The 16,408-nt window shown below is 41.9% G+C and overlaps 1 protein-coding gene across 1 annotated transcript in view; it reads right to left on the bottom strand.

Moving 5' to 3' along the window:
* The window catches only part of LOC121293232 (A disintegrin and metalloproteinase with thrombospondin motifs 20-like), a 440,993-nt gene that overhangs the window by 210,071 nt on the left and 214,514 nt on the right, over positions 1-16,408 (bottom strand). The window contains exon 12 of the mRNA XM_041216086.1: positions 4,128-4,273. Coding sequence (XP_041072020.1) covers positions 4,128-4,273 — 146 coding nt within the window. The remainder of the gene's footprint in view (positions 1-4,127; positions 4,274-16,408) is intronic.

Raw genomic sequence — 16,408 nt, 5'->3', positions numbered from 1 at the left:
TTACATCGAAGGAAATTACATTGTAATACTCCACAATTATTCTTATGGTCTTCAGCCATCTATTGCCTGATTTAGCAAGATTTCCCAATGGTAGCACAAGTTTGACAAGTTTTCTCCACTGTGTTGTGTTTGGTTACAGTATAGTCACCATTTACCTGGTCTGTTTGCTTCAGCCTATTACTTCGTTTGTTACAATCTAAGCAAGTTATTCTATTCTGGAAGATTGCCTTCCACAGATTTGTTGATCATTATGAACTGAGTTTGGGGCAGGTTTCGTATTTCTGGCAATTTTGTGACACCATAGGCTACACAGGAATGGTTGCCGGTCATTGGGAAATATCCATAACTTTCAAGGTAGATCTTAAATAAAGAATTCAGGAATGCCCACCTTGAAATCAGGTACTGGCAGCCCATGATTTTTCCTCTGTTAATTTTAATCTATGGGAAATCAGATGATTTGATCGCCATCACAGACTCATGGCTGCAGGAGGACATGGATTGGGACCTGAATATTAAAGGATACAGGACATTTAGGAAGGACAGGAAGCAAGGAAAAGGTGGAGGGGTGGCTCTGTTAGTTAATGACGGCATTAGCACAGTGGACAGGGGTGACCTAAATTCAGGAAACTAGATGTGGAAACGGTTTGGGTAGAGGTGAGAAATGGTAAAGGCAGGAAGTTACCTGTGGGAGTCATGTACAGGCCCCTTAATAGTAACCACATGGTAGGGTAGAGCATAAAGGAAGGAAAAATGGGAGCTTGTCAGAAAGGCACAGTGATAATCATGGGAGATTTTAACCTACATATAGACTGGAAAAATCAGATGGGCAAAGGTAGCCTAGATGAGGAGTTCATAGAATGTTTCCAGGAATGTTTCTTAGAACAGCACATGCAGGAGCCAACCAGAGAGCAGGCCATACTAAGCCTAGTATTATTCAAAGAGATCGGATTAATTAATGATCTCATAGTGAAGGTGCTCCTCGATAACAGTGACCGTAATATGATTGAATTTTATACTCAGTTTGAGGGAGAGGGGAGTGGGTCCTAGACTATGTTCTCAAAATTAAATGAGGGCAATTGTGAGGGCATGAAAGCAGAGCTGGCTAAAATGAATTGGCAAATTAGGTTAAGGGATAGGTCAATAGAGATGCGGTGGCTAACATTTAAGAGGATATTTCAGAATATACAGAAAAGATACATTCTAGCAGGTAAGGAAAAGTCCAAGGGATGCACACACCATTCGTGGTTAACTAGAAGGGTTAATGATAGTATCAAACTTTTAAAAAAAGCTTATAATTGTGCAAAGGTAGGTGGAAGGTCAGAAGATTGAACAGAATATAAGGAACTGTAAAAGATGACTATAAGATTAATATGGAGGGAAAAATTACAGTGCGAGAGAAAGCTAGCCAGGAATCTAAAAACAGATAGTAAGTGGTACAAATATTTTAAAAAAAGAAATGAGTTAACAAAGTGAACGTTGGTCCTATAGAAAGTGTGTCTAGAGAATTGATAATGGAAAAAATAGAAATGGCAGGTGAACTGAACAGGTATTTTGCATGAATCTTCACTATAGACAATACAAGTAACATCCCAGAAGCAGCTATAAATCAGGAAATGGAAAGGTGAGGAAAGAACTCAGGAAAATGACAATCACCAGAGAAGTGGTGCTGAGTAAATTGTCGGAACTGTGGGCTGGCAAGAGCCCAGATCCTGATGGACTTCATCCTAGGGTCTTAAAGGAAGCAGCTGGTGAGATAGTTGATGCATTAGTTTTACTTTTACGAAATTTCCTAGATTCGGGGAAGGTCTTATCAGATTGGAAGATAACAAATATAACTCCTTTATTCAAAAAGGGAGGGAGACAGAAAGCAGGAAACTGCAGGCCAGTTAGCTTAACATCTGTCATAGGGAAATGTTAGAAGCTATTATTAAAGAAGCTATAGCAGGGCATTTGGATAAGTTCGAGGTCATCAGGCAGAGCCAACATGATTTTGTTTAACCAACTTGAGTTCTTTGAGGAAGTAACATGTGTTGTGGATAAAGGGAAACCAGTGGATGTACTGTATTTAGATTTCCAGAAGGCATTTGATAAAATACCACATCAAAGGTTATTGTGTAAAATGAAAGCTCATGGTATAGAGGGTAGCATATTGGCATGAGTAGAAGATTGGCTGGTTAACAAGAAGCAAAGAGTAGGCATAAATAGGTCTTTTCAGGTTGACAAGATGTAATGAGTGGTGTGCCGCAGGAGTCAGTGCTGGGACCTCAACTGTTTACAATTTATATAAATGACTTGGATGAAGGGATGCATGGGAAGGTTGCCAAATTTGCTAATGACACAAAGATAGGTGGGAATGTAGGTTGTGAAGAGTACAAAAGGAGGCTTCAACAAGATATAAATGAATGGGTAAAGACCTGGCAAAAGCAGTACAATGTGGGAAAATGTGAATTTGTCCATTTTGGCAGGAAGAATAAAATAGAAGCATATTATCTAAATGGTGAGAGATTGCAGAGCTCTGAAATGCAGAGCGATCTGGGTGTTTTCATGCATGAATCACAAAATGCTAGTATGCAGGTATAGCAAGTAATTAGGAAAGCTAATACAACCTTATCATTTATTGCGAGGGGAATTGAATACAAAATTAGGGAGGCTATGCTTCAGTTATACAGAGCACTAGTGAGACCACATCTGGGGGACTGTGTACAGTATTGGTCACCTTATTTAAGGAAAGATGTAAGTGCATTGAAAGCAGTTCAGAGAAGAAGCTTTACCAGACTAATACCTGGAATGGGTGGGCTGTTTTATGAGGAAAAGTTGGACAGAGTAGTCTTGTATCCACTGGAGTTTAGAAGAGTAAGAGGCGGTTTGATTGAAACATATAAGTTCCTGAGGGGCCTTGACAGGGTGGATGTGAAGAGGATGTTTCCTCTTGAGGGAATCTAGAACTAAGGGTCACTGTTTAAAAATAAGGGGTCATCATTTAAAATGGAGATGAGGCAAAACTTTTTCACTGAAGGTCGTGAGTCTTTGGAACTCTCTTCCTGAAAAGGTGGTGGAAGCAGAGTCTTTGAATATTTTTAAGGCAGAGCTGGATAGATTCTTGGTGAGCAAGGGGGTGTTAGGTTATCAGGGGTAGGTGGGATGCAGATTTGAGGTGACTATCAGATCAGCCATGATCTTATTAAATGACACAGTGGACTCGAGGGGCTGAATGGCCTATTCCTGCATTTTGTTCACATGGTGACAAATGTCAAAATGTACACTCGCAGACAATGTGGGGAGCTGAGGAGTGGAACCTCCATTCCATTATAACACAAGTCTTTTAATGCTTTGGAAAACAGAGTCCAAAAATGCACAACAAAACCTACATGAAAGGTGTTTGAATCACAATGTGAATTTTTTTTAAAAGTTCTAAATTTCTCTGCAAAGCAACAAAAATGTTAAATTTCAACACATCTGTAAAACATAAACACCAATTAAGACAAGAAAAGGAAGCAAACAGATCACTACAAACATGGAGAAAAAGAAATGCTGTGTGATCATCGACATGGGAATATCACCTTATCAAAGTGACCTCACATGGCACAGAACTCCAAAAGAGAGATTGCCCTTAGCTATTTCTGTCCTATTGCATGGCTGAACATTTTTTTTTGTGTATGGAGGTTGAACAAAGAAGCACTAGCATTTCTCCACGGCACAGTTTGTCATTTATTTGAGAAGCCTAGAGTTAAAGAGCATGTAATTTCCTTCCTTAAATAGCTTGCAATAAAGGTCTTGTCAACAGCCCTTAGTTTAAGGTGTTAAATAATGGTTTAATAATGTCTTTATGGAAGGTGGGAAACAAACGGTTTTCAAGGTACTTTTCTAACATGTCAATGCAGCATGTTTCTGAAACCGTGATCTTCAGCAGCCGGCAGCAACCCAAATCAATTGCCTGGAAGATGAGTTAAAATAGTTCTCAGCCTGTCTTGGGATATATCCCCAGCAGTGCTACATTTGACCATTTGACGCGCAGCCAGTTGTTTGGAGCACGTGCGGTTTAGGAACCTGAACTCTCTGCCACAGGTTGCCAACCACAGAAAAGCACTTTTAAATCACCTGGTCCGCAACGATTAAGAGGAACTTACTCTGGCTTGTTGCACTCTCTTACTGCACTCCTTATCCCTCCGCCACATGTTCTTGAGCATGCTCCATACGCATCCCAGGGTCCCCATTCTCCGTTCACTGGCCTCGTTGCAATCTCCTTGTTCACACAAAGTCCATGTTGACAGTGCTACATCAAATGAAACAAAAGTGTGCAGTGGCTGAGAGAACACACACTTCATGGAATATCACTGTCGGAAATTTTTAAAATTATGTGTTTTACGTCACATAATGATTTTTAATCCATCAGTTGGAAACATAAATTGAACTTTTAAAAAGACTTTTTAAAAAAAAAGGCGACAGTGATTTGAAATCTCAGCCCAAGATGGCTAAACCCAATTTGCATTATACATTCACTGGAGTGGAGTCAGTCTGTCTGCAAAACCCAAAGATAATGACTTCAGGGGAGTATGACAGACTCACATCTCCTGTCTCATTAGCAAAATATCTATGGTAATCACTTGAGGCATTGAATTATTGGAGACAGGCCATTAAGATTAATCACTTGGACAAGGGGACTCTGGCAGAGTGAGCCTCCAGACATGAGCTAATTAAGTCACCTCTGGAATACATGGACAATGTCTTTTTTTGAATCTCCCGGCAGTTGGAGAAGGAAGGTCACATGACAAGCCAATCCCTTGTATGTTTTTAGCACGTTTTCTCGGAAGAATTGAGGACAAGTAATTTAGGAAGATGACCTAAGTGGGGTCCTTCCTGTCTCCCTTTTTTTCTCCAACCCACCTGATAAGCTTTGAGCCCTGTTTGCTGACTGTGACCATCAAGGGACACTTTGCTGCAGACAGAGATTTCAGAAAAGAATCTAATTCAGCACTACTGTGTCCCGAAGAACCACCAACTCAATCATCTACACCTTTAAATCGGAAACATCAAGAATATCAAATTCAGCCTGATGCCAGCTGAGTCACCAAACTACAGACTGTCCACTCTTTTACTTTTTTAATGGACTCTAATTTGGTCAATCTCTCCTTCCCCACTCTGTAACCTGTATTCTGTGTGTGTGCATGCACGTGTTTATGTGTGTGTTTGTGTGCATGTACGTATATGTGCGTCTAGATGTGGGTATGCACGTACATGGAAGTCACTATTTTTATACTTTACTTAGGCCAATTTAAGTATAATAACGCTAACCTCTTTGTTAAACTCAATAAAACCTATCTTATTAGCTCTTTTATGATCACAACATGTAAACAGTGAAGTACTCACTGAATTGGGAAGTATATCCATTTCAAACAAAAAAAACCTGTTGCAGTCAAACAAGGAGAGGGAAAAGAGGGAGCCATTCAACCCCTCTCACCAGGTTGTAACAAGAGCAACTCTCACATTGCAATACTGGGACAGAGCCATTGGTCTCAACTGGGGATCAAGCTCCTGATCAATATGTGCAAAACCTACTGTAAAGTATGTGTAGTGTCAGGCCTGGTTATAATTCACCAACTGCCACACTTCAATCACATATACTCAGCTCATGAGAGTGCCTTCATACAATTAGCAATTGATTACATAGCCAGATTTGCTGGATATTTCCCTGTTTCAGGCACAAGTCTGGGAAGGGCCCTATTTTACCAGAACAAAAACAGAATTACCTGGAAAAACTCAGCAGGTCTGGCAGCATCGGCAGAGAAGAAAAGAGTTGACGTTTCGAGTCCTCATGACTCTTCGACAGAACTTGAGTTCGAGTCTGAGAAAGAGTTGAAATATAAGCTGGTTTAAGGTGTGTGGGGTTGGGGGGGGGGGGGGGTGTGCGGGTGGAGAACCTATTTTACCAGGACGTTTTAGGATGGAAGTGAGTTGCTGCTGTAGGTTTGGGAGGCTTTACACAATGGTAAAAGCTGCTCATGGCCCAAGAGGCTTTACACAACAGCTGCTGTCATCCGCAATCTGTAGTGAGAAAGGCCTGATTGTGCAGCTGAAACAGGCACAATTTACTATCTGTTAACGTTTTGCATCCATGTGACTCTGAAGAAGAGTCATGCAGACTCGAAACATTAACTTTTTTTTTCTCTCTATAGATGCTGTTAGACCTGCTGAGTTTTTCCAGCATTTTCTGTTTTTTGTTTCAGATTTCCAGCATCCGCAGTATTTTGCTTTTATACAATTTACAATCTGCCTGGCTGTAATAGTTGGAGCCAAGGCTGTACCCAGATCCTCCAATCTGAACAAAGCTGGGCGCAAGACCCAAGGCCCAGAATCAGTAAAAGATGCTCCAAATAGGTGTCCACCCAATGCACACTGAACAAAGTGAGGCAGAAGGTGCTGTTATGTCACTTCCACCTAATCTGGATGGGATTCTTCTTTCTTGTGCTTGCTCCAGCTCCTCTTGGAGAAGCATCAGGAGATATTTGGCAACACAAAGGGAGAAGAGAGAAAGCTGAGAGAAAGTAACCCTATGATCTTTGGGAGTGAGAAGAAACACAACGGCCTGAATGTTTGCACAGATGGAGAGGCTCTCTGTCACAGTGAAAATGGCGCCAGAGGCCTGAATCCATAAGTCCCATCCTCGAACATGGCCCCCATCAATTTTGCAGGGGGTGGGTTGGGGCAAACAGGGCCTTTGCACATCTTTTTGGAGAGGCAGGGTGGGTAGAGGGTCATAGGTTGGCATGGAGGGTATGGAGGGGCCATGGGTGGGTAGGGGCTTGAGGTGGCATGTGTTGGCATGGTGAGCGTGTAGGGTGTAAGGGGATGAGGGCAAGAGGGCTGGTTTTTATTTATTGCTTTTTTCACAACTGGACCAAGTGCTGAATCACCAAGGCCAGCCTCCTCATCCAGCAGCCCGTGCTGTCTCCAAACTGTTTCTAGGGACACAAGTTGAACTGCAGCTACATCCCTTCCCTGGAATGAAAATCAGAACTTCTGGGGCGGTTTTTCATGAATGAGGTTCAAGGAGCTGCAAATTCTCCTGATGCTACCCTCCCAACTCAGGACTGAAAATTCAGGCCACAGTTTTACATCCAGAACAGATTAAAGTACAAGTCATCTCCATAGGTACAAAGTTGACCTTTCGTCTTTAAGTCACTTTGTTGATTGCTGCTTACCATCTGCACAGCAATCATAACAGGACAATACCCGTCCAAATTTAATCCAAAAACATGTGTTACCACTACTGAAAATAGGAAAAGACCAGTGTAATATAATGAAAGGTGTAATTTATTCTACTGCACATTAAAAGAAATCTTCATACACAACAAAAATGGGCAAATTTCTTCCAATCTAGGTTATGTGCAGTGTAGCAAGCACTGAGTACATTCATCACTCCAAATATATTGTACCTCATGAAGATATAGTTGCTTTCTATTTGCATTCTTATTCACTGTTACTTACACACACACACACACACACACACACACACACACACTTGGATGTATGGAGGGGACCTGGGCAATAGGCCATTCATAACCATTATCCATTCTGCTGCACAGTTAACAAGATAATGTTCTCAAATATAAAGAGAGACTATGTAGTCAAGTTTTCCTGGCCCATAAGTTAGGATTTTCTATTCTTGAGAAATATTCCAACTGGTAGAAGCTGATACAGCTCTTCATGTAACTGGTCAACTGGGTGTCAGATGTTCTTCCCGCCTGAGCTGTCTTGCAAAATTGCTTTTACAGGTGAATCAATCCATCCCGTGTTCCTGGTGAGAGCCATACTCAATGGGAAACACAGGTTAAGGATAGGACCATAGAACTGCAGTCCTGTTTTTCTAGCCTGTGAGAAACGTGGGATCTAGTGTAAGGAACATATCTTTTTACTTTGGTTGGACTGTTGTAAAGATGGTGCCAGAAAGGAGTCCTGGACCAAGGGAGCTGCTTGGCAACAGCATTTTAATTGGCTCCTGACCAGGTGACCAAGGCTTTTTGTGGTAACAGTGCAAAAAAAAAAGAAAGCTCCCGGCCTGAAAAGAGAAAACATCTAAAATCTCTCTTCCTCATATCTCTATAATGTGCTCTCTCTCTCTGAGGAAACCCCTGTGAAAAGGAAAAGGGGAAAATCACTGTTAGAGACATTGAAAAGCAAGTACTCAACCAGTGAACTAAAGACTGAAAGTGCTGGAAGACCACCTCGTGTCATCAACAAAGAACTGAAAGAAATTTGGAAGGCATCGATCAAAATCAACCCATCAAATCCTGTACTCCAGAATTGGTGCTACTGAATGGTTTTATCCCATCCTTAAAATCCATGGTTTGTGTCCCTTATGTATTGTGTGTGTGTGTGTGTGTGTGTGTGTGTGTGTCTGTGTGTGTGTATGTGTGTGTGTCTGTGTGTTTTGTGTGTGTGTGTCTGTGTGTATTGTGTGTGTGTGTGTATTGTGTGTGTGTCTGTGTGTGTGTGTGTATTGTGTGTGTGTGTCTGTGTGTGAGTGTGTGTGTGTGTGTGTCTGTGTGTATTGTGTGTGTGTGTGTGTGTCTGTGTGTATGTGTGTGTGTCTGTGTGTGAGTGTGTGTATTGTGTGTGTGTCTGTGTGTGAGTGTGTGTGTGTGTGTGTCTGTGTGTATTGTGTGTCTGTGTGTGTGTGTATGTGTGTCTGTGTGTGTGTATGTGTGTTTGTGTGTGTGAGAGTCTGTATGTGTGTGAGTCTGTGTGTGTGTGTGTGTGTGTGTGTGTGTATGTGTGTATTGTGTGTCTGTGTGTATGTGTGTCTGTGTTTATTGTGTGTATTGTGTGTCTGTGTGTATGTGTGTGTGTGTGTGTGTGTGTTATAGGGATTTAAGAAGTGGGTAGTGTGTAAGTTATAGTGTTAGAAGTTAGCAGTTCATATTTCTTTCTTTTGCCACTAGTTAAAGACAATTTGTTCAATAAACAGTTATTTACTTATTAAGTTTACAAACCTGGTGCTTGTATTCTGTTAACCTAAATTAAATCTGGTGGTTTGGTCAAACTTTTCACCTTTGTTGTGGCTTGGGGAAGAGTGGGGCTGGATATTCTCATTGGCTCACTACCCTCAGTGAGTCGTGGCATTCATCATTAACCTTTTTCAGAATTCAGAGTTTCCTGTTTGTCAATAGTCATATCATACAGTTACTGCCTGTAAATAAATACACAGAATGACTCCACGTTGACGTGTCCAATAGAGATTCAGCTCTGCTGAACTAGAATATTGTCAAAAATACACAACAATATTGCACTTAGCATCATGTGGCATTTAAGAATGATTGGAGTCGGAAGAGGGGCACAAAAAGGGCAGATTCTGCGTGGGGAATACTCAGCTCAGTGTCATTAAGTGAGGAAATCACTACTCGCAGGGCAAGATAATCTGTTTCTTTGATCAACGACCCACCATGCAGTGCCACATCATGTACATGATTCTGTAGCAATTGTGTGTAACAACTCTTCTAAGCATGATAAGTATGCCTCGTAGTGAAAGCATTATAAGTGGGATTGTTCCCAATTGCAGAGCAGTTTCCACTGGAATTAGATCTCCAAGTACAAGATGTGGAACCAGACTGCAGAGAGCTGACATGGACATAATGGATCGAATGGTCTCCTTCTGAGCTGTAACCATTCTATGATTCTGCAGATAGCGTTATCTGCATCACATAAGATCAAGATTGGGGAGAAGTACCTCTCTCTGCCAGCTGGTTTAACTGTCTCAATAAACAATTGTGACTGACAGTGGAGATTGTTTATATCTGTTGCAAGATAACCCAAGTGATAAGTTCCCTGATTTGCATTCCTTTCGATCAAGCTTCACAGGAATGTGACTCTAATTTATGAGCCCTTGCTTTACAAATTATCTGATGCTCAGGTAATAGATTTTTTTTTTGCAATAATAGCTTTGTCACTTGAGAGTTCACCATTTTAAAAAAATATACTTTATTCATAAAATATCTGTAAGAACATTACAGAACATTTCAAAATCACCATCACCAAAAAGTACAATCAGATTCAACTCTTACACATGGATCACGAGGTGCAACAATACAATGTCACTTTTACTCCTATTGTAACTTACCCTTCTCATCACAAACACAGTCATAGAAAATGAGCAACACAAGAGTCTTCACTCTGCAAGAATCATTTTGGTGACATATGGTAAATCCTAACAACAGGGTGTCGGAATTTTTAAAAATTCTCTGGCGAAAATCAAACGGAACCACAGAAAACAGGAATGGTCATGTCACTGAGATATACGAGGGTCTAAACTGGTGGCATGGGGTCTTGGAAAGTGAACCATATGGAGACACCAAGGTTTCTACTTCAATGAGCTTTCAGGAACCAAAAGAAGAAATTAAAATCAAACTTTTTACACTTCAGTTTACAACACTCAAATTCTGTTTGACAAGATTCTTGTGAAGGGTCTTGGCATGGTTTATGGCTTTAAATGCCTTTTATAAATGCAAGTTGCTGTTACTGATTTGCCCTCCAATTGTTTGTGCATTGGAGTGGAAGGAGAGGACAATGTACTAACAAAGCCCCACACAGGCTCTCCATGCCCACTGTACATTCAGGAGAGGCATCACCACTAGGCCCTGGCCTGTATTAAAAGGGGGCAAAGGATGAGGGGAGGGGGTGGAGTGGAAGGGAGAGAAGCTGCAGCATCCTTGCTGCTCTCATGCAGCTGTTAACACCATGAGTAGCGACCTAGTAGCTGGCTGCCTCTTGGCAGTGTTATGATACATGGCCTGAGGAGTAAATCCACAATAAATTGCCATTTCAAAACAAAATTTCATTAGGAACAAAGGCAGAAGTTTTAAAATTTACAATCTAGAATGAAAACTATTAAAGGGCAAACTGTAGTGAAGGATATAAAATATTAAGGATATAAAATATTAAAGGCTGAGGTTAACCTGAAAATTACTTCAAAATAAACTAATGGCATATTAAAAAGTTGGTGTGAAGTAGCAATCAAATGCGAAAGAAGAAATCAGTCCTCAAAGAACGGCAAGGTTTAGGATAGAGTGTTGGGTTTATTCAAAAGGGGTGTGATGTCAGTTTGGGAGGGTTAATGTCCTGGAGGGACGAGCTTCGCCATGCTGAAAGGGAGTTTCTCAGTCCTGCCTTTATGTTGTTCTTATCACAGTCAAACTTTATTCTAAAATTCTGTGGCAACATAGAATTTGTTCCAACATTATTTTGCTGCTGGGCAGATATCTCTCAAAGCACACTCTTCATCTTGATACACAAAACATGTAGCTCTCAAGGACTAGGCTCTAATGAGAGTGAAGCACACATATGCAAACATATAAAACTCTCAGCCTGTAAATACCATATCTTTTGTTTTTGAGGATAACAGCGAATCATTCAGGATAATATTTATATTATAAGTACATACAGTCAACACATTAGCAGAGAGTTGTGAATGAAAGGAACATTTTGCACAGAGACCAGAACATCCTTTAAGAGAAGAATAGATAAATATTTGAGGTACAGGAAGATATAGGAGGCTCTCCAGAGAGAGGGCAGGGCAGTGGGATTAGGTTTGGGCTGTTCTAGCAAAGAGCCAGTGCAATCACAACAGGTTAGATGTCTCCTTTCATCTTATACAGCACTGTTGATCATTATTAAAAATACTGCATATAGCAGAACCTTTATCCACCAAAATATAGGGAATCACCTACCGATAATGTTCAGGTTCTGCTGCAACAAGAAGTGCTCTAATGTTGGGAGGAAAAGAAAAGGAAAGTAGCATATTGACCATCTGTTGGGAACAGAGAGAGATGAGGATACTGAGTAACTAGAGTGAGAGCGAAGAGAGAGAGATGAGGATACTGAGTAACTGTTGGGAACAGAGAGAGAGAGATGAGGATACTGAGTAACTGTTGGGAACAGAGAGAGATGAGGATACTGAGTAACTAGAGTGAGAGTGAAGAGAGAGAGATGAGGATACTGAGTATCTGTTGGGAACAGAGAGAGAGAAATGAGGATACTGAGTAACTGTTGGGAAGAGAGAGAGAGATGAGGATACTGAGTAACTGTTGGGAACAGAGAGAGAGAGATGAGGATACTGAGTATCTGTTGGGAACAGAGAGAGATGAGGATACTGAATATCTGTTGGGAACAGAGAGAGATGAGGCTACTGAGTAACTAGAGTGAGAGTGAAGAGAGAGAGAGGAGGATACTGAGTATCTGTTGGGAACAGAGAGAGAGAGATGAGGATACTGAGTAACTGTTGGGAAGAGAGAGAGAGATGAGGATACTGAGTAACTGTTGGGAACAGAGAGAGATGAGGATACTGAGTATCTATTGGGAAGAGAGAGAGGTGAGGATACTGAGTAACTAGCGTGAGAGTGAAGGAAAGAAAAAAGAGGCACACTGAGCATCCTTTGGGAAGAGAGACAGAAAGAGGAAAGAGAGCGAGTGAGATGGACACACCGGTGAACTCCTAGCAACAGAGAAAAACTTAAAACAATAAAACAGCCAAAATTCCTGGTAATTATTTAACTCTAAATTAATTCAAAATATCCTTGTATTAACTGAAGAATGTCATTTTCTGAATTGTTGTAGTCATTTTTTTTTGTGAGTTTTGTCCTTTGAAGTCCAACAGCCATCTAATGCAATATTTAAATGAATCTGTAAGTAAATGAGCAGTTCATCCACCTGGCACTCAATCTATCTGATTTTACCCCTTTGAGGTATCTTTGACCAACGCTCCTGAATAAGTGTATAGGTTTCTTTTGTGGGTAATATTAATGAAGTGCTATATACTGCAGTCTCATCATACGGAGTTATATTCAATGAAATAATTGTCAGCCAAATAACAATGGATTCTCTCAGCTGCAGAATCCCCAATTTGTACAGATAGAGATACTGCTGCAAATTTAGGCACTGGCAATAGGAAATAATAGAAAGAACCAGTGAGCATACATAATAAGGTGCGAGTCTTGACTCAATAGTAGCACTCTTAGTTTTGAATCAGACGGGTTGTGGGATCAAGTCCCACTTCAAAAGTTTGACCACAAAATCTAGCCCGATAGTCCAGTGCAGTCTCAAGCAACGTGTCTTCTAATCCTCGTGGCAGGAGGCTCACTGCACTGTTGGCCTCTTTAAGGTTGCAGCACAGCCACACACGTGCTCATCTTAAAGGTAACATTGCTTGTGCATGACCTGTTTGTCCCCTGTGTGGCACATTCCCAATTGCTGTGCACCCCTACAGCTTAGAGGAACCACTAGTACCAAGGGAGTGCGACACTGTTGGAAGTGCTGCCTTTCGAGTGAGACATTAAAACTAAGACTTAGTTTGCCTTCTCAGGTGGATGTAAGCAGTAACTTTTATCTAGTGCCTCAAACATAGTAAAATAAGCTCCTGTGAAGCAACTTGGGATATCAAACAAAATTTGGCACTGAGCCAGAGAGATAATAGATCAGAAGAGGTAGGTTTTAAAAAAGTCTTAAAGGGGGAGAAAGAGAGACATAAAGGTTTAGGTAGAGAATTCCAGAGTTTATAACCCAGGCTGCTGAAGGCACTGCCACCAATGGTGGAGCAATTAAAATTGGGGATACACAAGAGGCCATAATTGGAGGATTACAGAGGGTTATAGGACTACAAGAGGTTACAGAGATTGGGTCGGGGGGAGGGGGGAGGGTGTAAATCCATGGAGAAATTTGAACAGAAGGACAAAAATGTTTTAAATTATATTGGTTGGAATTTTCGGGCCCCGTTGGGTGTGATGGCAGACGGTGTGTGTTGGGGGGGGAGCGACATACACAATGTGTATAGCGAGAAGGTCAAAAATCGGTTTCACATTGACATGAAACCAGTGTGCGATTATCCACTCCACCCATCAATGGCAGGCCGCATTTCCCGCTACCACACGTTGGGAACCTAATTTCAATACTTTAGCACAGGAGTGGAGAACCTATGGCCCATGGTCCAGATCCAAACCATTGCTCAATTTCATTCGGCCCACAGCAAGATTTCTAAAAATATAGACCTATGGCAGTAGCAGCTTTAAAATAGCATTTATCATCATGGTTACGAATTGCTTTGGATCAAAGTGTCAGCTAAATTACTATAATAATATTTAACAGTATAATATTCAAATTCAGCCATCGCATTAAAACAGCAGTTGAGTTGAATGTTTTTGTACTCTCTTTTAAAAAAAAATTAAGTTTATTTTGTGTGTGTGTGGCCTGCAGCTGATTTTGTCTCTGTGTGAATGGCCTGTGATAAGAGAAAGGTTCCCCACCTCTGGTTTAGCATCTCATTATAAATCCTGCTCGCCGGAATCATTGCCCCACGCTGGATCATCCAGGCACATGTGCGTGATTGAAGGCCAATGTGTTTCACTACTGTACATAAGTGACGTGCACCTGGTGAGATGCGCTTTGGTCAGGACTCCGAGCTTAGTTTGCCTCCCTTGCTTCAGGAAGTACTCAAAGCCATCAGCGTCAGGCTTCACAGGCAGGACCACATTGCTTTTAGGGGACTCACTGGCAGGTCTCTACCTGGAAGACCAGCCGTAAAGCGGGGGTGGTTTTTCAATGGCTGCAGGGTTAGGCTTGTTTGGGAAAGTGGGGGGGGTGGGGGGGGAATTAGCCTCAAGTAAAGGAAGAGGCTGCGGGGTGAGAGCTGTACTGGTGAAGTGGGGTATCCCAGGGTGGGTGGGGGAACACATGTTGATCGGTGCAAGTGGCCTCAAGATGGTGAGGGCTGAGGAGGCAGTCTCCAGAGGAGATGAGTCCAGATGGAGATGTGAGGGTTTGTGTGTGAGAGAGTGAGTGGTGATGTCCCTTGAGCTGGCAGTGAGTGAGATGCCAGTGAATGTGGGATGGCCTTGTGAGTGTGAGAGTTTAGAGCGATGAAATGGTTGTCTTACCCTGGTGGCACAGATGAGATCATTCATCCTCTTTCTGCACTGGATGGCCGACCTCTCCTGTGCAGCATTGGCACTGACCACCACTGCTACCACCTCCCAAGCTGGAGTGGTGAGACTGATGAGCCTCTGTGGCCAGAATCGGGGTAGAGGACATCATGATGGGCCTCCATAGTATCCAGGAGGAAACCCAGGGATGCGTCACTGAATCAGGGGGCTGCACTCTTCTTGGCTTTTGGGGTCATGTCTTCACTGGAGCAGTCCTGGGCTGCAAGTATTGAGACTTGTGCAAGAGGCTGCAGTTTAAATATGATGCCCTGTGCAGAAGCAGCGAGGTGACAGTGTGGCGGGCAAATCAGAGGCCGCCCACCAGGGAGACGGCATGTTTCCTGTGGCTGCATAATTAATGAGGCGGGAATGGGACAACATGGCACGAAAACCCGCCATTGTGGCCGGTGGGTAAAACAACATTTTTCCCAGCCGCTACCGCGCTTTCTGCAAATATGGGACGATCCTGCCCGTTGCCAGACCTGAAGCCAACCCAGGTCAGCGAGCACTGGGCTGCTGTACGAGCAGGTCCGGATTTGTGCTAGTACCTGAACAGCAGACCTTTGCATGAGCTGAAAAGTTTAAAGAGGAATATGAAATGGTTGAGTCTAGAATTAGCAAAGGCATGGAAGAGAGTTTCAACACAGATGAATAGGACAGGGGCAGTTACAGGTGTGGAAATAGGCAGTCTTGGTCATGGGGGGTATGCGGTTCAAAGCTGACCTCGGGGTTAAATAGAACAGCATGGTTGTGAAAAATCCCACAACACAATTTTGGGGAAGAGCCAGCTGAATTTTCCCAGCGACCTGACTAACACTGAGCTCCCAGCCATTCCCTAAAACAGATATCCCGGTCATTTATTTCATTGCTATTTATGGGAGCTTGCTGTGCAAAAATTGGCTTCCATGTTTTCTACATTACAGCAATGACTATACTTTGGATATAATTAAAATATTTTGGAAATGCACACCTTGAAATTGTGAAAGGAGCTCTAAAAATGCAAGCTTTTCCATAACAGAGTCGGAAGCTGTGTGGTTATTGGGATTTTATTTCCAGAATCTCGATAGGTTCATGGATTATAGGCTGATAGGTTACAACAAACACTCGCTTTGCTATTTATTTTTGCAGAGTTTCTCAGAATCTAAAACCAGTTTCTCCTTCCACATTTGAAGCTTGTTAACTTTGGGATTCGCTTGCCAATATTACATGGGGTGAAGATTCAGTTTTGTTTAAAATAGATGGGCAACATTTGGAGAACTTCAAAAATAAAAATATAACATTAAGTTGTGCAACTTTAGAGTTTTTTTCAGGGCTGGTGAGTAAGTCATGATTTACTATTTGAGCTCAAGGGTGACACTGTTTGGAACTACTTCCATTTGGCTTTGCATAAATATCAAGAGGTAATGATTAACTCATGACAAACCTGGTTAAAAAACCTAACAATT

Source organism: Carcharodon carcharias, chromosome 21 (assembly GCF_017639515.1).
Source record: "Carcharodon carcharias isolate sCarCar2 chromosome 21, sCarCar2.pri, whole genome shotgun sequence".
NCBI classification, from domain to species: Eukaryota; Metazoa; Chordata; class Chondrichthyes; order Lamniformes; family Lamnidae; genus Carcharodon; species Carcharodon carcharias.
This window is presented reverse-complemented; position numbering and strand designations above follow the sequence as displayed.